Source organism: Telmatherina bonti (genome assembly GCF_933228915.1).
Source record: "Telmatherina bonti genome assembly, chromosome: 22".
NCBI classification, from domain to species: domain Eukaryota; kingdom Metazoa; phylum Chordata; class Actinopteri; order Atheriniformes; family Telmatherinidae; genus Telmatherina; species Telmatherina bonti.
The window spans coordinates 9,142,389-9,164,470 of NC_136631.1; the positions used below are offsets into that span (position 1 = coordinate 9,142,389).

Genomic DNA, 22,082 nt, shown 5'->3' on the forward strand with positions numbered 1-22,082 from the left:
TATGTAAATTATCGCCTCATCTCTTAGTAGGTTAGAGTTTATCTGTGTGGCAGTATCTGTGACCTGAAGCGCTGCATTTGGTTTAGTTTTATGACATGGTTTGATAAAGACAAGCAGCCTGACACAGTTCAGACTGTGTTGTATGGAAGCCTGTTTAATTCAGTCCAGTTCAGCTCTTATTTAGTAATTTTTACACATTAATTAAACCATATTAACATGCAGCATTAGCGTACTGTGTAGCTGTGCTTGCACAGACCCTGACTTTCTTTGTGAATTATTTTGGGAATGTTAATTAGAAGAAGTTAGAGTGAGTGTGAAGCTGTCTGTTGGCCGACTAAACCAAACACAGTCGTAATAAACATTTGACTGCAGCAAAACCAAACAAAAACATGCAGCTACAACTGACTATGCAGATCCTATTTTTAAAAAAACAACAACATAAGCTGCTTAGCAAACAGGCTTGTGTGTTGGATGAACCACCCACATAATTATTAACTCCATGTGTTGATGCAATCGTGACTTTGGCCACACAATTACAGTGTTCCCTCCGCTGAAGGTGTCGGACTGTAGCAGCTGTAATGATGGACGACAAACAACAGAAGCTCAGCTTGAAGCGGGAAGTGGGGCTGATGGGAGCCGTGTCCCTCATTGGAGGGACAATGATTGGATCTGGGATCTTCATGTCCCCTCAGACGGTGATCTCCACCATTGGCAGCCCTGGAGCCAGCTTGATGGTGTGGGCCTGCAGTGGATTACTGGTGATAATGGTGTCTTTCTGCTACGCTGAGCTGGGCACCGTCATAAAAGAATCGGGAGGCGAGTACATCTACATCCTCAGGACTTCAGGCCCAGTCGTTGCCTTCATGCTCGTCTTCAGCTCTGTGTTGTTTGTGAGACCTGCTGGCGTTGCCGGCATCGCGCTGAGTTTTGCTCAGTATGTCGTCACTCCTTTCTATGACGAATGTCCTCCTCCGGTGCTGCTGGTGAAGTTTGTGGCTGCAGCTGCGATCATCACTCTGGCGATCATAAACTGCCTAAATGTTCGCTTTTCCATGTCAGTGCAGGTGTTTTTTATGGTGGCCAAGGTTGTGGCCTTGACCGTCATCATAATAGGAGGGGTGGTGATGCTTATCAGAGGGCAAAAGGAAAGCTTTGAAGATGCGTTCGAGAACACAAACGTTGGCATCAATCCAATTGGGATTGCTTTCTACCAGGGGCTGTGGTCGTATGATGGCTGGAACAATCTGAATTATGTAACGGAGGAACTGAAGCGACCAGAGGTAAGTAAAAGAGTTAACCTGCAGCACAATCACAATCATCATAAATGAGTAAATTCCAGTTTCTTAAGTGGAAAATGAATTTTTCATCGTCGGATTGATATAAACAGATTTTTTCTGCAATTTTTCTCTGCATACATATATATATATATATATATATATATATATATATATATATATATATATATATATATATATATATATATATATATATATATATACATATACATATATATATATATATATATATATATATATATATATATATATATATATACATATATATATATATATATACATATATATATATATATATATATACATATATATATATATATATATATATACATATATATATATATATATATATATATATACATATATATATATACATATATAAAAAACCACTTTCTTCACATTTTTCTTCAAAAGGCCACATTTTCTGTAATCTTTCAACAAGACCTTCAGTAATAATTCTCCAGACTTGCTGTGGGATTTTTCCCTGAAAGGTTTCAGTCCAGTTCATGCCCTTGACAATTTTCAGAGGAATCTTTGTTTTCCTAAGCCACTCAACACTGACCTACAAATCATTCAAGCATTAAAAATTACACACAAATCAAGGAATTAACCGGTGCTGTATTGACACAAAATCAAAAATTTAGCATTTTAAATTGCAGTCTGCTGCAGAAATGCTTACATTTCCCCTCTATTGTTTGTTTACAGCTATTTCTGCAGCATCAGTTGTGATTTATAAAGGGCAGTTAGCAGAAAACACACTTTGCATGGTTTTCCTGAAGTCTTGTAAGGGCTAAGTGTCCTTAAATGAAATGAAATTAAATGAAAATTAAATGGAAAAATACTTTATTAATCCCCAAAGGGAAATTCAGTATTGTAGTATTTAATAATTAATTTGAGGAGGTCTTGTTCCAGAGGCTGATGGCTGCTGGCAGGAATGATCTGATGATGATGATGAATTAAAGCAGCACTCCATAACTTTCCCACTTTAAAACTCTGCCTCTGACTTGCTTTGATGGCACACTGATATTCATTATGTTCATTCCTTGAGCTGTTGTTTCCCTGCAGAATTGTGAGGCTGAGAAAAGTACAGTTTACAACAAAATGTTCCACCTTGATGCATCTATTTCCAGCAGCATTTTGCTTTAAGCAAGAAAAGCAAGGGGAAAAAAAGAGGGGAAAAGGGAACGTTGGACTCTTGTAATTGCTGGCGAGACCTTAGGGTGGAAACACAGGATGTAAGATGGATGTTAGGCCATCTTTAAGGGGTGTGTCACTGAGAGAAAAGGTTCAGGAGTGGAGCTTTAAACAGCCTTTCAGAAAAATAAATGATAATGATCTCTGGGCTTTGGTTTTGGGTCGTTTCCCTTTTTAATTGGTAGTTTTCGTCCCTTATGTGTTCAGTTTTGCTTTTCCTGCTTGCTTCCTGTCATTAGTTCACATTATTTAATTTAAGTCTCTTTACCTGTGTGTAGTTAGTGTTCTGGATGCCTATATACCCCTATAGACTTATAGGGGTATATATATATATATATATATATATATATATATATATATATATATATATATATATATGCCTATATTGTTTTTTCTCAGTTCTGGGTTCATTATTGTCTTGAGAAGTAGGAAAATTCCAGCTGGTATAATTTGAAGCTTCATCTTTTCACGCAGTAAGCTGCATATAATAATGCTTCAAACTATTAGGTGTCCTACAAAAGAACTATTCCTGATGATTATTGAAGAAATTACATGAAATCTTGTGTGAGAGCATTTAGAGTGGTAAATAATAAAGCTGTTTAGCCCAAATATTTGCTTCCAAACTTACAACTGGATTAACTCTTCTGCCTTATTTATTGTTTATAACATGGATTATATTTATATAATATATAAGAAATAAGGCAGAACTAGAGTTCATATAAGTTTATATAGAGTTTTATATATATATACATATATATATATATATATATATATATATATATATAATATATATATATATATGTAAGCCTTTGTGAAGCTGAAAAAAACATTGATTGTGTGCAAATATATGCTTTGGCTTGGAGATATCAGGCACTCTTTTTAATTCATATCATTGGCTTAAGTGGGAAGAAAGCAGATAAAGTGCTGTAAAATCTGTGAAGAAGGCTATGTCCTTGCTCTGTTAATAATTCATAACAAGTCACTGTCAAACAGATTGTCAACACCGGAGCAAGCTGTGGGATTTTAGACGTTTGCTTTAGTTTAGCAGATGGATTCAGCTCTGGTTGATCTGACTCCTTAAAATGTACAAAAAGAAATGCAGCTGGAGGTGTCGATCAAAGGCAAAGTCACACCACACCTTGATTTACTGTCTGTCAGCAGATGATTCCTCCTCCTGAGGTAGAGTCCGTCATTAGTTCATGGTTAATCTCCTGTCATGCTGTGTTGAATCCAGTGTGATTCTCTCTGAGAAAGCAGCACAATCCCACCTCTGCAACAATGGAACAGAAACTCAGTCTGAAAAGAGAAGTAGGGCTTATAGGAGCTCTTTCCTTCATTGCTGGGACCATGATGGGATCTGGGATCTTCATTTCCCCCCAGTACGTCCTGCAAACCATCGGCAGCCCTGGGGCCAGTCTTCTCATATGGACCTGCTGTGGGCTGATAGCCTTGCTGGGGGGGCTGTGCTATGCTGAACTGGGCACGGTCATTCCAGAGTCTGGAGGGGAATACATCTACATGCTGAGGACTGCGGGGAAAGTTGTGTCCTTCATGTTTGTCTTCAGCTTCGTCATAGTGATGAGACCAGCCAGCGCAACAGGAATCGCTCTGAGCTTTGCAGAATACGTGGTGGCCCCCTTCTACAGCAGCTGCGCGGCCCCACAGCTGCTTTTAAAGTGCGTGGCTGCAGGAAGCATCTTGGTCCTGGGCGCAATCAACTGTCTGAGCGTGCGCGTGGCCACGGCCATCCAGGTGACAGCCATGGTGGTGAAACTGCTGGCATTGGCAGCGATCATTCTGGGAGGAGTTGTGATGCTTTTCTGGGGAAACACTGACAACTTTGAGGATTCATTTCAAGGAACTAATGTCGGTGTCAGCTCCATTGGACTTGCTTTCTATCAGGGGTTGTGGTCTTTTGATGGCTGGAATACTCTGAATTATTTAACTGAGGAGCTGAAACATCCAGAAGTAAGATGAACTTAGAAATTACTTTTAAAAACTGTGAAATTTTTCATTGAATAAAATCTTGTTGAGTCTGTTCAGAGTAGAAGGGCGGAAGTTGGTTTCTGAATCACACTCCCAATGCCTTGTCCAATGACAATGAGTCCTAGATAATAATTAAAAAAAAAAAAAGCTTATGTAATATGGGTTTATAATCAACAGCTGGATATAAAAACATTTATAGTCACTGCTTAGTTGACTTAAAAGTCAGATTTCTTCCTGCCCTCTGCCCATTTAGGCATCTGTGATAAAGGCAGCTCAAATATTTTTTAATTTTTGGATTTTGTGTAAAATTTGGACATTATGTTGGACAAAGAACGTGAACCTCTGAAAATGAGGAGGGAAATTGGATTGGTTGGAGGTGTAGCACTAGTTTCTGGAACCATGATCGGCTCTGGTATATTCATGTCCCCTCAGTTTGTTCTCTCCTACGTGGGAAGCCCTGGAGCCAGCCTGCTGATCTGGGCTCTCACAGGAGCTGTAGCCATGCTTGCAGCCTTGTCCTACACCGAGCTGGGCACCATCATTCCTGAATCTGGCGGGGATTTCATCTACATACTCAGGATCTATGGCTCATGCCCTGCTTTCTTTGCAGCAGTCACTTTCATCCTGGTGGTGAAGCCTTTCAGCGCTGCTGCATTGGGAATCAGCATTGCAGAATATGCCATGGCACCGTTTTACTCTGGCTGCCAGCCTCCACAGGTGGCTGTGAAATGCACGGCTGCTCTCGCCATCCTGATCGTTGCCATGATAAACATCCTAAATGTCCGCTTGGCTGTCAGAGTCCAAGTGGTCTTCTTGGTGGCTAAAGTCGTGGCTTTGACAGTCATTGTTATTGGTGGGCTGGTGGAGATGATTCAAAGCAGCGATAGGATTTTGGAAAACCTGAAAGTTGAGGATTCATTTAAAGGGACCAAATACTCCATAAGTGGTTTTGGAATGGCGTTTTTTCAAGGACTCTGGGCTTATGCAGGCTGGTACAATTTGAATTATGTCACTGAGGAGCTGAAAAGACCAGAGGTGAGACTGTAACCTTGTGAGTCATGTAACAGGTGCTGTGCAGGCTAAACCTAAACGTGTGAAACTTTACTGTTTTTGTCTAATCTCACTACTTTATAAACTATAAATGCTCACTCAGAATGACAGGCTGCACAGATCTTGTGTAATCAAAGTGTGAAAAGCTACACGAGGACTGATAAAAAGAAATAAATAACTCGTTTTTATTGCTATAGTCATGAACAGAACCTTGGTAAGGTGTATTTCCTTTCAGTGTTATCATATTGGTGTCCTTAATGAGGTGAAAACAGCAACAAAACACATTTCATAGCTCCTTTTTTTTCCCCCAGCTTTAAAAAATACTGAGGAGAGACATCTGTTTCCTTTTTATAAATCAGACCCTTTTAGAGCATTAAAAAGAAAAAAATAACTTTTAAGGTATTTTTAGTATCTATTATAGGTCAAAATTGTTGTAGTATAATCTTCTGTCTATCTATTAGGAGACAGGAGACGAATACCAGATTGTTTACAACTGGATTTTGAGCAAGTTTCTAACAAATAGTGATGCAAAATGTTTTAGAAACTGTATGTGATACGTTTGGCTTTATATGTTTAAAGATTAAAATAATTCTTACTCATTTTGAAGCCAAAGTGCTTCAGTCAGCTAAAACTGATCCGCTCCATCTGGCTGATCAGAAACCTGGTCTTAACCCTTTAAATCCTGTGAAAGTTTTTAGCTCTGCAGAGTCAAAAGAAAGGTAGTTTCACTGCAGCCACTAAGTCTATTTATATACTTTCTTGAATTGTGTTCAATATCAATATATCTGTCACTGAATAAATGAAGACTGCACGCTGCAAACAAAGTTTCAAAACAACAACAAAAAACACTTGAGGGCCGATTATGAGCATTCCTTTTAATGATGCAGCTGAAGCGCTGAACCTCTGTAAAATCATATGCATGTGTGACATTTTCTCTGCAAAGAACAGCTCTGACAAACTGAAGTAGAACAAAAAAAAAACAAGATGATGTGTCCAAAATGGACATTTAGGCACTTTATCATAGCTTCTTATTTTGGCTTACCTTTATCTGTCAGTCAGCCTTTCAGTCATTTATCATCAAACTTGTTTGTAATTTAGTCCCCAATTTTCCTCTTACCTTTGCCAATTCACCGTGTGTGATAGCGGTGCTTTTGTTATGCGTTCTTTTAGTTCTGCCTCTACAGGTGCTCGCTGCTTTTGCATTGTTTTCTGTTGTATTGAAGCATCTTTATGTTTACATCCACCTGCTGACCGTGAATCCAACATTTGCCTCCAAATTCATTGCCCATTTCTGCTGCAATCCTTGTTGATATGTCTATTTTTTTTATAAGGCCAAGGAAAAGTTGTGTATTTTCAGTGTTTTAAAACTTAAAGACAATTTCCAAGTCTAAAAGACAGATATGCAAAAGACAGATAACCAAAAACTTTTTAACATCTCATTTAATGCTGGAACTTTGAGAAGATTTTCAAAAGAGGTGTTTTTCTGTTTATCCATTGTCTTCAGGCAAGTTATTACACAGTTTCCAAGCTCCGAGTTTTCATGCTGTGCCTCTGGAACAACAAAGAATAAACAGTAACACACCTCAGGATGTTGGACTACATATAAACATACAAACAAGTACAGAATTAAAAAGTTAAAACATCATGAGGTCAGTTTCAGGACAAAGGAAGGAAGCTGAACTAATTCTGCTTTTGAGGTATTACAGTATAAGTATTATACTGGTAGTATCAAATCAAATCAAGCTTTATTTTCTGAGCACTTTTCATGCTACAAGCAACACAAAGTGCTTTACAAGATAAAAACCCAGTCATAAAGATTAAAACAAATAAACAGTTGATAACAACACATTTTAAAACAATAAAGACGCAAGTTCACACACACTCATACACATGTACACGAGGAGAGACAGCAACTACCCCCCAAAACGCACACAAATAACATCATTCCCTGAATACTGTTTTTTTAACTGAATACAGGTATAATTAATAAAACAGATGAAACATGAAATGAAGTGATAATCATCTGACTTTAGTAGCATTATTTTTATTTAACTGACCACCATTAAACTATTGTGGGTTTATAAAAAGTTTCATCAAACTTTTATATAATTTCTATTTCATATATTTAAAACAAATAAATATGAGAAGGTAGTGCCTGTTTTACAAATGACTCTTTGGAAAGACATTATTTATTTATTTTGTACACATGTTGACTCCAAATACTACAATAATCCCATGTATGACTATTTTATTTTCATAAAGAAAATTGAAGTTAAGAGCGGTGGTTCGCATTGTTTTGTCTTCACAGGTGAATCTTCCCAGAGCTCTGCTCATAGCCATTTCTCTGGTGACTGGCTTGTATCTGCTGGTGAATGTGAGCTATCTGACTGTAATGACACCTAAAGAGCTCATGTCCTCCAATGCTGTAGCTGTTACCTGGGGGTAAGGAAACACCTGACAAAAGGAGGGTCTGGAACCAGATTGGTAGTGTGACTATAAGTAGGCTTCAGCCTGAGAAGATCTTTTCTTTTATTTTACCATCAACAGGAGGAAAAGTTAATGTTACTTTAGTTTTAGATTTAACATATCTGGTTGTCTTTAAAGCTGTGAGTAGGAAGCCAAATCAGGGATGCTTTATTTTGGATTTAAAGAGCTGAAGATGTGATGAAAAACCATCATCTTTTTAACATGAAAATCAACGGTATTTTATTAGTTGCTGATTTAAATATCTGATATATAGGCTTTTATATTAAGACTCCAGCTGATTTAGAAATATTTTGGGAAGTTTTAAAGTTTATCTTTTGATCATTTACATGTTTGGTAGATTTTAAGCATTTTCATCCAGGACTTCCAACCCAATGATGGCTCGTTTCACAGAATGATCCAGGAAGTCTTCCGTGAAAAACTTTTAGTGGAAAAAGCCACGTGGATGATCGGATGAAGCATTTTTTAAAAGTTTCTAGCATAATTTAACCAGTCAGATAAAATAATTCACTGCTCAGTGAATAGTAAGTGACTGTCATCACCTAATACGAGTATAATCAGTCCAAACATTTGTGTTTCGCTCATGCTATGAGGACAAATGTATCTTTAATGTCACAAAAACTGTAAAAATTTACACAAAATCTGAAAAGAATTAATGACAACTTTAACCTATGAAAGAAGACAGATAAATATGTTACTCAAAGGCGTCCAGGAAGGCAATTTTACCAAATTCATCCCAGAAAAAAAGCAACGCTGCTGTACATCCGCATAAACAGAAAGAGATTACATGTAGTTAATCTGCAGCGAGCATAGTGGTTAGCGCTGTTGTCCCAAAACAACAAGAGGGTTGCTGGTTGGAGCCTTGGCTGGGGCGGCGGTTCAAACAGGGGTCTTTCTGTGTGAAGTATGTGTGGGTTTTCTCCAGGTATTCTGGCTTCCTCCCACCTGATTGATTAAGTGTACCCCACCTCTTGCCTGATGAGTGCTGGGCTGGTGACAGGCTCCAGCTGAATGAACTGCTCTGGGAATTTATGTTGGAAATCTACAAGAAAGCACTTTTCTTCCCAATGCATAGAAAAGGTCTGGTTCTTTTATGCAAGAAGAACCAGAATGGATCAGAACTAGTTTGTCAGTGAGGATCTTTTGGGGTCTTTGGGAATTATTTGCCAACATTAAAAGTAGACCAAAGTCAGCTTCCTCAACTAAGGATTAGATGATACATTTGAATCCCACAGACATGTGGAAAAATTAAAAAAGGTGTAGATGAAAAAAAAAACTTCATCATGAGGTCAGTTGCAGGACAAAGGAGGGAAGCTGAACTAAGTATTATATCATGCACATAAATCAGCAAGAAATCTGGGTTAAGATTTCATCAAGTTGGTGGAAAAAAATCTGTCTAAGGATTCTAGTTTTCTCCCCATGTAGGAGGCTTTTTTTTTTTTATCTTGAGTTGAATAAATCACTAAAAATACCGCTTTGAAAGAAGAAAGATGCCTAACTTTTAGAACTGAACATGTCCTGATGTATTTGAATTCTCCAGTCTGGAAGAAATGCAAATTATCAAAATGTTTTGACTGCTGATACTTTCACAGGAACAAGGTGTTGGGCAGCTGGGGCTGGATCATGTCGGTGGCTGCTGCCTTGTCTGCTTTCGGTTCCCTAAATGGGACGTTCTTCAGCGGCGGTCGAGTGTGCTTTGTTGCCGCCAGGGAAGGCCACATGGTAACCCCACCTCACTGAAGCTTGTATAGTTCTTTAGAATAAAGTTATCTAGAAGTTTTTAACTCAGACTTGTTTGTTTTGCAGCCTGATATTCTGTCCATGGCCCACATCCACCGGCTGACGCCATCTCCAGCGCTGATCTTCACCACGGTGGTCTCTCTGGTGGTGCTGATCCCCGGAGACTTTCAGAGTATCGTCAACTACTTCAGGTGAAATTTGCATCTTAGTTTTTATTTAGCTGTGATGGACCGGCAACCTGTCCAGGGTGTACCCTGCCTCTCACCTTACGATTGTTGGGATAGGCTCCAGCAACTGCAAGTCTTCAGAGTTTCCCAGCTGCAACGCACCTGACTCAAATTAATGGCTAATTAGCAGACTTGTGCAGAGTTTGATGCACAACACAAGTCTACCAATTAGGTCTGATGTGTGTTGCAGCAGAGAAACCTCTAACATTTGCAGGACTGCATCCTTCGAGTACCAGACTTACCCATCCCTAAAGCGGTGTAAAAAATGAATGAAAGAACATATGTTCAGCTGAATTTTTTATGTAGTAGATTATTTCTTTGTTGCAATAAACATGATCCTGTTTATTTCTCATAAATGGAGCCAAATGTGACAAACTTGCAAGATCTATTCTGCTAAATCCAAACAGCTTACTTCATTATTTACCTTTATATGTGGAGTTTCTGGTACCTCAGGTTCTGTCAGTCAGACCTGATTAGCAGCACCAGCAACACACCTGGCTCCATTTATAAGAGAAAGAAACAGGCTTTCCCATATTAGAAGATTTGTTGCCAATAAGAACTGCTACAATCAAGAAATAATCAACCAAATGCACATTTCTTTACTTTTTGTGCTGAGTTTTTTTTTTTTCTTCATTACTTGACAGTTTCACAGCCTGGTTTTTCTACGGCATCACCCTGTCTGGGCTCATCTACCTCAAAATCAAGAAGCCAGAGCTCCCCAGACCATACAGCGTCAGTGTTACACACCATTTCCCTATTTTTCAGCTGCTTTTTCTTTAACACTGCATGTGAGATTCTTGATATTAACAGCCATTCCTCTCTTCACAGGTTCCCATAATCCTCCCCATACTCGTCCTTATTGTGGCCATTTTTCTTGTGCTGGCACCCATCATAGATGAGCCCCAGATTGAATATCTCTATGTGGCTTTATTTATTTTAAGTGGGGCTATAATCTACGTACCACTAATCCATTTCAAGCTTTGCCCGGGACTGCTGACCAAGGTGACGGTGTTCCTGCAGCTGTTCTTAGAGGTCGCCCCAGCAGAGAAAAACCTGTGACACACAGGTTTGCAACACCTTTAAGGTGGTGCAGGTAGACAGCATCTGCCTGAAAATTATACGCCGAAAATAATCATTTCTTTGAAGTGAACAGTGTTTGAATTATTCACCAATATGTTGGTGTATTTTTAAAGATTTTATTAAAAGTTGGGGAATATGTATAAATGTTTTAATTTTCTTATTGTAAACATATTTTTAAAGCATGAACATTTATTGTAAATGTGTTATAAATGAAAAATAAAGCTCTGTTATGTAAATATCCAATATTTTTTAAAAACAAGCAGGGTCTTAAATTTTCTTGCACAAGATAAAGTTTTCCATCAGTCTTTTTTTTTTAACAGCTGCTTCACTTGACTATAACGTGATGAAAAATGATGATATTACAGCGTCTCCAAGTCAGAAAACAAAAACCGGCTTTTACAGATGCATTTAAATGTCATTTAAGTCAAATGACACAATAAAAACTCATCAGATCTATGACATCGGCTTATTGGTGTCTGCAGCGGACCCAGCAGGTTTGTAGCGATGCCTGAATTAAAGCAGAGTTTTACGTTTCATCCTTGTTAGTTTAGATTTTGGATTTTGAAGTCTCTTCTGCAGATATTCCCGTCCCACTGGGATTGTTGGTTTACCATAAAATCATGTGATATTCTGTAGTCTCATTCTGATCCTGCAATGTCTGAGGCTTTTCTGGGGCGATGACAAAAACTCCACCCTGCCCGCTAGATCAGTTTGAAACATTAGTATCACATTTATCCTGGACGTTAAAGATTAATCCAGACCCGCTGTGGCCGACTCCAGTCCTCGTAGTCCTGCAAGTGTTGGGAGCTTCCCTGCTGCAACGCACCTGACTGAAATCAGTGATGATTAGCAGAGTTGTGTTGTGTCTGATGTCAAGCTCTGCACAAGTCTGCTAAGTTTGATATGTGTCAGGTGTGTTGAAGCAGGAAACTCCTAAAACTTGCAGGCAGTGGCGGATTCAAGAGATTTGGGGCCCGATGGTAATTATTGCACTTTCTACTCCACTACTGTATATTATTTGCGTTGCTAACAAACAGCCAGTGTAAAAGTCTCTTTGCTGACTGATAGGACCGTGTATAATGACAGGGAAGGATTTGCTTCACTCCATGGTACAAGCTAATCATTTATTGTGACGAGTCATTCTTTAAGTTACAGATCAACTCACTGACCGCATCACACACACACACACACACACACAGATCACATTAGGTATCAGTGCGTGGCCCTGAACACCAGAAGGGGGGGCCCCGAGACACACATAATATAATAATCATTCTGCTGAGAGTTTAGCAAATGTATTTTAATCAAAAACATAATTTTTGTTCGTAATAAGTAACTAGGTAATAAATAAGTGTGTGACAAGTTTTGTGGGGCCCTAAAGAGCTGAGGGCCCTAAGCAACCGCCTAGTTTTGCCTAATGATGTCCGCCCCTGCTTGCAGGACCGCGGCTCTGACGGACTGGACTTGGCCACCCTTAATCCAGACTCTCATTTATCAACCCAGTTTATGCACAGATTTGTACATAATGACAATTGTATTGGGAGCTTTGTTTAGTTTTAAACATATCATTGTAGATTGTGTCGTAACTCACAAAAACACCTGAGACGGACAGGTAACTGAGAACTTATGGCTGACCTGTTGCTGTTGGATGATTTTGCTCCACAATGAACACAATTCCAGGAGAGCCTAGTGAGAACAGAGTCGCTTCTGAGTAGACATACTTCCCAAAAGAGATCCTGTTGGATTTATGCTGTGATTTACATATCCGGGGGGGTTTTGGTGACCGATGTGAGATAAAAGGTGATCATAGTATTTCTAAGTCATCGCTTAGATTGATTGTTGTTGAGGGCTATCATTTCTCTGAACCAAACATATTCTGAGTTTCATCAGACAAATTAACACCAAGCTGAAATCAGAGGGGAAAACTTTATCTGTAATTATGCAAGGAATGTGCTTCCACAGGTAGAAGTTCTGTCTTCCAGTTGCAAACATACCGTCAGTGTGCTTGATTTTTTTTTTTTTTTTTTGAATCAGCTTTGCTTTTTCATCATCTTATATCTTATAAATGTAGAATCTTATACATCTATCTTATCATAATGAATTTCCCTTTGGGGATTAATAAAGTATTTTTCATTTAATTAATTTCATCTTTCTCTTTATGTTGCTCATGCAACATTGAATAGTTTCTATTTTATATTTTTCTGATTTTTCATTATCTTGTCTGAATGCAATGTAGAGTTTGTTTTAAATCATATTTATTTTCTCCTCTTGCACTTTCATGAGTGTGTTTCGGCTATATTTCTGTGTTCAGCTTTGTAAGCACAATGCGTTGCCTCATGCATTAAATGTGCTTTATAAATAAATGTTAACATGACTTAAACGACTTAGTTGGCTTCAGCCAGCAGCAAGCAATTCTTTTTTTCTTTTTTTCTTCATAGCTTCAGGAATGATAAACAGTGTTCAGTGTGATTTCTAAAGGCGTATGATGTTACGATGCATGGTTAATTAGGGCTATTTTTCAAAGCAATGACCATGAATGGTATGCAGCATGTAGGTTTGGAGCAACAGTTTATTCTTACTCTGCATGACTGACCTGTGCATGTTTGAAATATCCTTGTATTTATGCATATTTTAGCTTTTATTCATAAGAAATTTACATTTTTAATGAAAGTTTGATCAATTAGGGCCCAGGTGTTAATTGTGTGTCTTTTTTTCTTGTGCTCAGTTTTTATGGAAATCCATCTCAGGATAACATGTTAAAGGACGGCTCAAATCCAGGACTTATAACCAAGTATATGCAGGTGTATCTTTGTACATCTCAGGATCACGTCTGAACAAGCTGAATGATTTCTGCAAAACTATCATTTTGGACATGTCAGACCAAAAATAGAGCCGTCTGGAGCAAACCGAACATCGTATCAGCCAAAACACATCATACCGACTGCCAAGCAGAGAGGTGGAGGGTTGGTTTGGGCTTGTTTACAGCTACAGGACCTGAACCCTGTGGTGGAAATAGTTTTGATGAAAAGGATCTAAACATGGGTTTAATTTAAAAATCTTGTGCATATGGAGAGATTGCACAGTCACAGAACATCAGAATGAAACTCTAAAAAAGTTGTTTGAACCTTTTTTTTTTTTTTTAATCAACAAAGCACAAGAAAGACAAACAATGTTACGGGAGCCAAAGCTTCTGTGTTTGACGCTGCCTGTTGTCTTTTCTGGTTCATAAGAAGTCTGCATTTGTGAGCTAAGACAGTTTGGAACATGCTGTTTTTCCATGTTTCTGAACGCATGCTGGCTCCTTTCAACGATGGAGCAAACCATGAGCTCCTCTGTATACCAAAGTATTCTACAGCCAAATGTCAAGCCATGAGTCGGACGGTTACACCTCAGCTGAAACTGTCTCCTGCAACCAGTTAATGATTAAAAAGTAGCAAAGTTGCAACAGAATGACAATAAAACAGAATTAAGGCATTGATGTGAACTTTTCAGTCTAGACCTCAGTCTGATTGAAATGCTGTGGTGGGACTTAAAGTGAGACAAATGCTCCAAACCTCAATGAACACGAGACATCGTTGCAAAGACTGGATCCAAGTTCTTCCTCAATGATACGAGAAGCTTTTAACATGATACAGAAATTGATTCATTCAAGTTTCTGCAAGTAAATGTGCTTTTTCACAAGGCAATAAATCATGGTATCTCTGTGGCTTAATGATGACATGGTGGAATATTCCACCTGCTGGTCATTTTAGGCTGACATGGAAGGACCTGTTTTTACTATTTTGTCCCAATACATAAAATTTTAGAACTAAACAATTTTATTATTCATGACAGAGGCTCAAAGTACTTCAACCAGTGTTTTACGTTATTCAGGTTCTTAATTTTTATTTCTCTGAAGTTTAACTAGTTAAATTAAAACACCAGAACTGAGCTGAGAAAAATGCACTTTATGTCTTTAAAAAAGGAAACAAAACAGACAATTCTGTATTGAAAAAGAGTTTAATAACCACCAAAAGGATAAAAGAGGACACAGGCCATTTAAAGTGCAACTTTCTGCAAGACAAAAGATTGTTCAGCACAAAACAAACAAAAAAAGGGAGAAGAACAAGAATATAATAAACCATTTAGACTAATATGGAGTTTATATTAGTCTGTCTGATCTGTAAGGGTCACGTTTTCAGAATAAAGGTTTCATTTTTTTTGTTCGTTCAGCTTTCATCTTCAGTCACTTTACAAACAACATGGAGTCAGTTTGGAAATGAAAACTTTGAACATCGAATCCAAAAGACATTTTTCCCACCAAAACAGTCTGAAGCTGAAAATATCAAAGTCATTTTGTAGAAAAACAGAAAAAAAACCACCTGAAGCATCAGTCTGCTCCAGTTTTCTTCTCTGTACCGTTGGACTTGTTTTGAGATTCGTCCTCGCAGCTCTGTCTCTCTGTCTCACTCCTGCCCCCCTGTGATGACTGGTGGTACAACATGTGCAGCCTCTCTGCGTTCACATCGGCATCCTCTGCTCCTTCGCAGCACCTTATCCAAGCCTGAGGAATGGCTTCGATGCCGTAGTGGGCCCCTGCAATGGCCCCAGCCATGCAGGCTATGGTGTCTGTGTCACCACCCAGTGCCAAGCTGTAAGCTATTGTCCTCTCCAGGCCGCCGTAGTTCTCTGGAAGGTAATCCCGGGGCTGCAGACAGTGGAGAACGCAGAAGATGGCGGTGGGGACTGAGTGGAGTGCTGCGATGCCATTACCTGGAGAATAAATTTAAATGCTGCATGAAAGGAAAAACTGCAGGAATTTCTTCCAAAAACGGTCAAATATAAAGCAGGAAACGGGAAAAACACGGAGGAATGTTAAAATATGATGTGCTTTTTTGGAACATTTAGGAAACATATGTTCTTGCGTCTGGAAAATGTTGACGCGACATAAATTACTTCATGTTTAAAGATATGAGCATAATAAAATATGCACAAAGGAAAAACAAACATTTTTCACTGGTCTTTTTGTTAGTGTGAAAATTAAAGGGTTAAAACTGAACTGCAGCAAAGACAAAAACCTTCCAATGACCTGACTAATTTAAATTCAATGTCCTTTTTGGGAAAAGAGGACACATTGAAGACATTTTAATCAGCTGCAGCAGACACCAAATAGGGAAAAACTCCATTTGAATGTTATTTAACTTTTATTTTAGTGTTTGACAGATTATTTCTGGTCCCATCTCATTCACATTTACCTTCTCTGGTTCAGATAAATCAAAACTTTCTAAATAAAAAGACAGGTTTGGTTGGATGAATGTTAAAATAATCACAGCTGAAACATTTTTATAGCAACCAAGACTGGAGTTGATAACGATAGATCCCGCCATTGATTGAACACTTTCCTGCCACTCAGCAATGCATCTGCTTGTCCTGCACTGATAGGTTGTTGGTCAACCCCATAAACATTTAAATCCACAAGTAAAATAACTTGGAGACTCGACTCAGTGATTGAAATGGTATACATTGTACGAGTGTTTCACAGGAAATAAAGCCTGAAAAGGGGCTGAAAACAATGGAAAGATGAAGAAAATCATCTTTCAAACAGATACTGACCTAGTTCAGAGATGACTTCTTCAATGCTGACCTTGCTCCTGTCCATCAGATCTTTAACTCTATGCAGACGCTCACAGAAAGGCTTCTCCGCTTCTTTGAGGCTGGAAAAAAGCACCACATCAAACATGATAAAAATAAAGAAACTAATTTTTTTTCTGCTCATCGTTTCTGTGATGAAGCAGCTGTAAGATAAAGCTGCACAACTCACATTCTAGCATCATTAAGTGCTGCCTCGTCGCCTTCCACTTCTTCCATCTCTGCGATAAGCCGACTTATGAACTGCTGAGGCAAGTCTAGTGCGCCCTGCAGGGAAAGATGGACCGCTAACGCTTGCAGCACTGCTCCATTATAACCCAGAGAGCAGGAGTGGGTCAACTTGGCACCAAGATGGGCAAACTGCAAATAAAAAAAGAATAAATAAATAAAACCTGTTTGTGTATTTGTAGATTTGGTTATAAACACAGTCAACAGTTTGTGTTGAGACTTTCCTCAAGCTGTTATCCATAAAAGAGCTTCATAAATACAGTATGGATGTAAGGATAAGGGATGTATTTTTGCCAGCTACTCACCCTTTTAACATCAAGTTGATCAGGAAAAGCCAGCGCGAAGGGGGCCGCTCTCATGGCTCCCCCGTTTCCAAAGGAACCCCGTCCGTTGAACTGATCTCTGGCTGGCTGATAAACATCACTTAGCTGAGGGGAAGAGAGCTTCTTCAACACCTGGATCACTCCAGAACCGTAGCCACGGCCAGGGGAGGCACTGTACTCCTTCGCAAACCTAGAAGGGTTAAATGGGTTAAACTTAAGTTTCTGATCACATCTCCAGAGGATTTTAAGAAAAAAAGAAAAAGAAAAACTGCAATGAGCATTTGGGTACCGGCGAGCCATGTCCTGCTCATCAAATCCAGTTCGGGTGAGTAGAGATTGGACCACACAACGTGCCATTGCTGTGTCATCACTGTATTCAAGAATACCTAAAATCAAATGATATTTTAGCACATTTTGTGTCACACACAGGTCTCTAAAAAATACATTTTCCCAATTTACTGAAGTGGGATATAAATGTTTCATTCTGGTAATTCATCACTCAAGCAGCAACTCTTCCTGGCCTAAATATGATTAATCAAACTTTGGGTTCTCAGTTTTTAGACATTGCTTTAAATTTTGGAGATGCATCCTTTTAAGTTTCATGTGAACAACAGGATAAAAATTAATCTATAATAAGCATATGCGGCCAAGTTTATTAAAGTACTACAGTTTTATGCCAGACATCTAAGAGATGTGGATTTTATTAAACACCTTTCAATCTCAGCAATGCATGGAGGAGTAAAAGTGCCACAATGTATTAATTAAATACATAATTAATTATTTCATTAAATGTGTCATTACTTTATTAAAACATTAAACATAAAGTAATTCATTAAATGTGTCATTAATTATTTAAAATTGGAATTAAATGCACAAATATATAATCAAATATATCAGTAATTCATTAAAATACAATTCATTGCATGTAATAGTAAAATAATTTAATTATATAATATAAATTTTTTTTTAAAATCATTTTTAATGTTTTTATTGGTATTTTTACTTCTCTTCTTGGGCATTATAGCAGGATGATCTGACTACTGTGTTGTTTTTCCTCATTGAAATGAAGAAAAATGTGCAAAAAAGTTTTATACATTATTATTTTTTGTATTTAATCTACAAAAATGGACAATATTGGAAAAATGCGAGAATCGCATTTTTCCAATATTTGGGAATCGGCACCCAAAAAATCAGAATCAAATCGGGCCAAAAGCATATCATCACAGCCTTAATATATATATACACACACACACACATATATATATATATATATATATATATATATATATATATATATATATATATATATATATATATATATATATATACACACACACACACACACACATATATATATATATATATATATATATATATATATATATATAAATATATATATATACACACACACACACATATATATATATATATATTATATATATATATGTATATATATATATTATATATAAATAATTATTTCATGGTCCTATGTTGGAGTGCATCATGATTTTATTTTATCTCTCAACCTGACCCATCAAAGTCAAATATGTAGTCAAATAATTGGTGACACATTTAATTAACCAATTATTAACTATTTAATTAATACATTGTGGCACTTTTACTCCTCCATAGCAATGTTCTTCGTGGGTGAAATGCGCAACAGCCCAGCCCTTCACCCACCAGCTCCTTTCGTTTCGTCGTCCAGGCTGTTCAGGTGCTGCAGCACGCTTTCCATGGGGACTTCCTCCGCTCCTTCAAACTCCCCTCCGATGCAGTCTCCCAGCACACCCGCGACAAGCGCTCCCCTGAAGCGGGACAAAGACGCCGGGCCCCCCGCTGCCACTGCTCTCATCGCGGTCATTGCCATTCATCCGCCGGTGAAGAAGCTTCAGCCCAGGCCCGGATAAATGTTCGCTGGTCCGTTTAACAGGAAAATAAACAACAAGAAGGTGAGCAGAATACAAGAAACACCAACAAATGTTGACTGGGCTCTTCCTCCGAACTGCTTCCTGAGGCCTGTCTGTTTGACCCCCAATGAAAGGTTTAGATTATCACACACAGAAGTACAGTTTCACAGAGAGCTTCCACTGATTCACACGGCTGGGTCTGTTCTGGTTTATATATTTCTATGCATAGCAAACCATTGGTACCACAATGGATGTAATAAAGAAGCAGGAACTTCTGGGACACGTAGAACAGTGTTTTTCAACCACTGTGCCGTGAGAGATTATCAGGTGTGCCCTGAGAAATTAGCCAATTCCCCCCAATTGGTCTAAAAAGCAGCTCTGTGTTCATTCAAACATGAACACATCAATTATTACACAAACATTCATTATTCAAAGATAATTATATTTCTTCTTCTTGTGTTTCTCTGATTTCCACTCGAGGCTTTGACAAAATGGACTTTATATTATTAATGTGGACTTTAAAAAAATAAAATAAAATGAAATTTAAAAAAAAAAAAAAAAAAAAAAAAAAAAAAAAAAAAAAAAAAAAAACAAAGAACAAACAAAATTTTGGTTTGTGGTGTGCCTTGTGATTTTTTTTTTTTTTTTGGGGGGGGGGGGGGGGGGGGGGGGTGAAAAAAGTGTGTCTTGCCTCAAAAAAAGGTTGGAAAACACTGATGTAGGAAATAAAAATAAAAACAGCAAAGCACAAAGGAGTTTGGGGGATTTGGAATATTACACATAATATTTATCAGAAAAGGACACACACATTTAAACAAAACAAAAGGGATTAAATTCAATTATTTATAAACTGGATTTAGAACCGAAATTTTAAAAAAAAATTGCTAACCAAAAATGAACATTTAACCAATTATGTACAGTGTAAAAATTTAATATACAGCACATATATATATTTTTTCAAGCAAATTGTGGATTGGATGATTTTACACTTTCTCTTTTATTTTAATTAAAAATAATTTTCTAAGAGAATTTAGAAAAATATTTTGCGTAAATAAAACTAGCTTTACGGTAAAATAAATTGTTAAGCGCGCCCTCTACTGTGCGGAAGATCAAATAATTCAGCTACATGTACTGATATTCCCACCATGGCCATGCAGGCAAAGACAATTGCATTTTGTTTATTTGTTTTTCAAATGCAGTGCATTTATTTTTGTAAAATTCTATAAAGGGATGATACCTGAGCATCAGACAGTGATTAGATTGGAGTACAAGAAGAAGCAACTGTATCCAATAATCGGTTTTGATGTTACATTCCATGGCAACGGGAACTCACAAGTTCTTTTGTCCGACAAGAGAAAAAAACTAAAAATTAAATCAGATAAAAAGGTTGGCTTTTCTGATTTGTAACCCTTTGTGACTTTATTTAGTTTCTATCACTACTCGGGAGGATAGCTTCAAAAACACGGAGAAAGACATGCATGTTTTCCCGCTTAAAGCATCAGATGCGCAGATAGAATAGTACACAAATGTCTGACTTTTGATATACTGTGAATGCAGCATGACATATTACCGTGCGGACTAGGCGCAAAGGCGTAGTAGCAACCTTTTCTGCAAATTACATGAGAAAAGTGAGGTCCTTTGGGCAACAAGAACAGAAGGATCAATACTTCATTTTTTGTTATCAACAAACTCCGCTTCGCAGCACAGCTATATTCTCACTGGAGCAGGTAACTAACTGTACTGTGTATACATAAATGTCCTACTGGTGAGAGTGGGAGAGGCTAATATAAAAAATACGGTAACACTTACCCGTATCTTCTCTATTAGAATACTACACCTCGTATTATTTATTTATTTATTTTAAAGTGTCTTATAATGTAATGTATTTGTGGGTGACCTTGTATTTACCATGTTTATACTATGAACTTAGCACTGTTATCCGTTGACTAACTCAGTCTTGAATCGAGTACAACATCCTTGATGTTGATCCAGCTGCTGGTATTCATGACCCATGACCCACCGAGGAGGTGGGCGTTTGGAAGCGCGGCGTCTGCAGCATAATTAAAACATGGCGGACTCGGAAGAATTTAGACTTAAGCGTTTAAAGGTAAGGAATATAACAGAGTTTAATTGTAGCAGCAGGAACACGCAAGCTGAAATTATCACCTGAACCAGCTGCATGTTATAGTTTTTAGTTACAGACACGCAGCTTCCGGTCGAGATGTGCTAATTTAAGATAGCATCAGCTAGCATGTTAGCCTGTAGCATGCTAGGTGCTATTTAGTACTGATGTTTGCTGCTACGCCTTTTTAAATTTAATATCTTTGTTGTCACCAATGTACAGACACACACGCTGCATTGTTTATGTCTATAACAACGTTAAAAGCATTTATCAAACTAGAAATAAAAACTTGGTGTTGGGTTTAAATGTTTGTTGCACAAAGCCCTGCTAAAGGCTGCTGAGAACAATAAAAATAGCTTTTTAATTAATTTGTCATTGTAATGTATTATCACTCTTAAAGTCTGGCAACTTCTGCCTTATTCCCAGAAACGTTTGGTTTTATTTAATGTTTATATGGGTATAAATGAGCCATATCAGTTTATTTTTTTTAATGGATTTTAATGGGACCCATTTTTCACACATCTGTTGGAGAGCACGAGGCCCAAGCCATGATAAACTATACCAAGATGTTAAAAGTAAAAGATATTTGGTTAATCTTTTAGAAAATCTCCCAAAAAATTAAGATATTTGCTTAATCTTTTAGTAAATCTCCCAAAAAATGTATGAGAATAGTGAAATGTTTTACAAACTGGTGATGTAGATCATTACAGATGTGTTTTGGGAAGTAAAACTAAACAATGTAAGAAAATATGAGCACTTTGCAAACTAAAAGTGTCTGGACAAAAAATGAACCTGGACTAAAAGCAAGATCAGATCTC

At 37.7% G+C, this 22,082-nt stretch overlaps 3 protein-coding genes across 3 annotated transcripts in view; 2 read left to right on the plus strand and 1 right to left on the minus strand.

Annotated features, from left to right (window-relative positions):
* Positions 1 to 581: 581 nt before the first annotated feature.
* On the plus strand, positions 582 to 11,035 carry LOC306772790 (b(0,+)-type amino acid transporter 1; the record flags this gene model as incomplete). The annotated part of the gene is made up of 8 exons (XM_079262413.1): positions 582 to 1,219; positions 4,367 to 4,425; positions 5,464 to 5,510; positions 7,834 to 7,967; positions 9,602 to 9,731; positions 9,816 to 9,940; positions 10,621 to 10,708; positions 10,805 to 11,035. The coding sequence occupies 8 exons, from the start codon at positions 582 to 584 to the stop codon at positions 11,033 to 11,035; spliced, it is 1,452 nt and encodes a 483-aa protein (XP_079118539.1).
* A 4,179-nt stretch (positions 11,036 to 15,214) lies between these two features.
* Positions 15,215 to 19,252, minus strand: adprs (ADP-ribosylserine hydrolase). Its single transcript, XM_079261836.1, has 6 exons — positions 18,916 to 19,252; positions 17,525 to 17,621; positions 17,218 to 17,425; positions 16,857 to 17,044; positions 16,649 to 16,749; positions 15,215 to 15,808 (listed from the first exon to the last, which is right to left on the minus strand). Exons 1-6 carry the CDS (start codon positions 19,100 to 19,102, stop codon positions 15,426 to 15,428), a joined length of 1,164 nt encoding a protein of 387 aa, XP_079117962.1. The 5' UTR covers positions 19,103 to 19,252; the 3' UTR covers positions 15,215 to 15,425.
* A 1,957-nt stretch (positions 19,253 to 21,209) lies between these two features.
* The window catches only part of LOC306772290 (zinc finger MYM-type protein 4), a 33,570-nt gene continuing 32,697 nt past the window's right edge, over positions 21,210 to 22,082 (plus strand). Inside the window, exon 1 of the mRNA XM_079261711.1 lies at positions 21,210 to 21,249. Coding sequence (XP_079117837.1) covers positions 21,211 to 21,249 — 39 coding nt within the window. The 5' untranslated portion in view covers position 21,210. The remainder of the gene's footprint in view (positions 21,250 to 22,082) is intronic.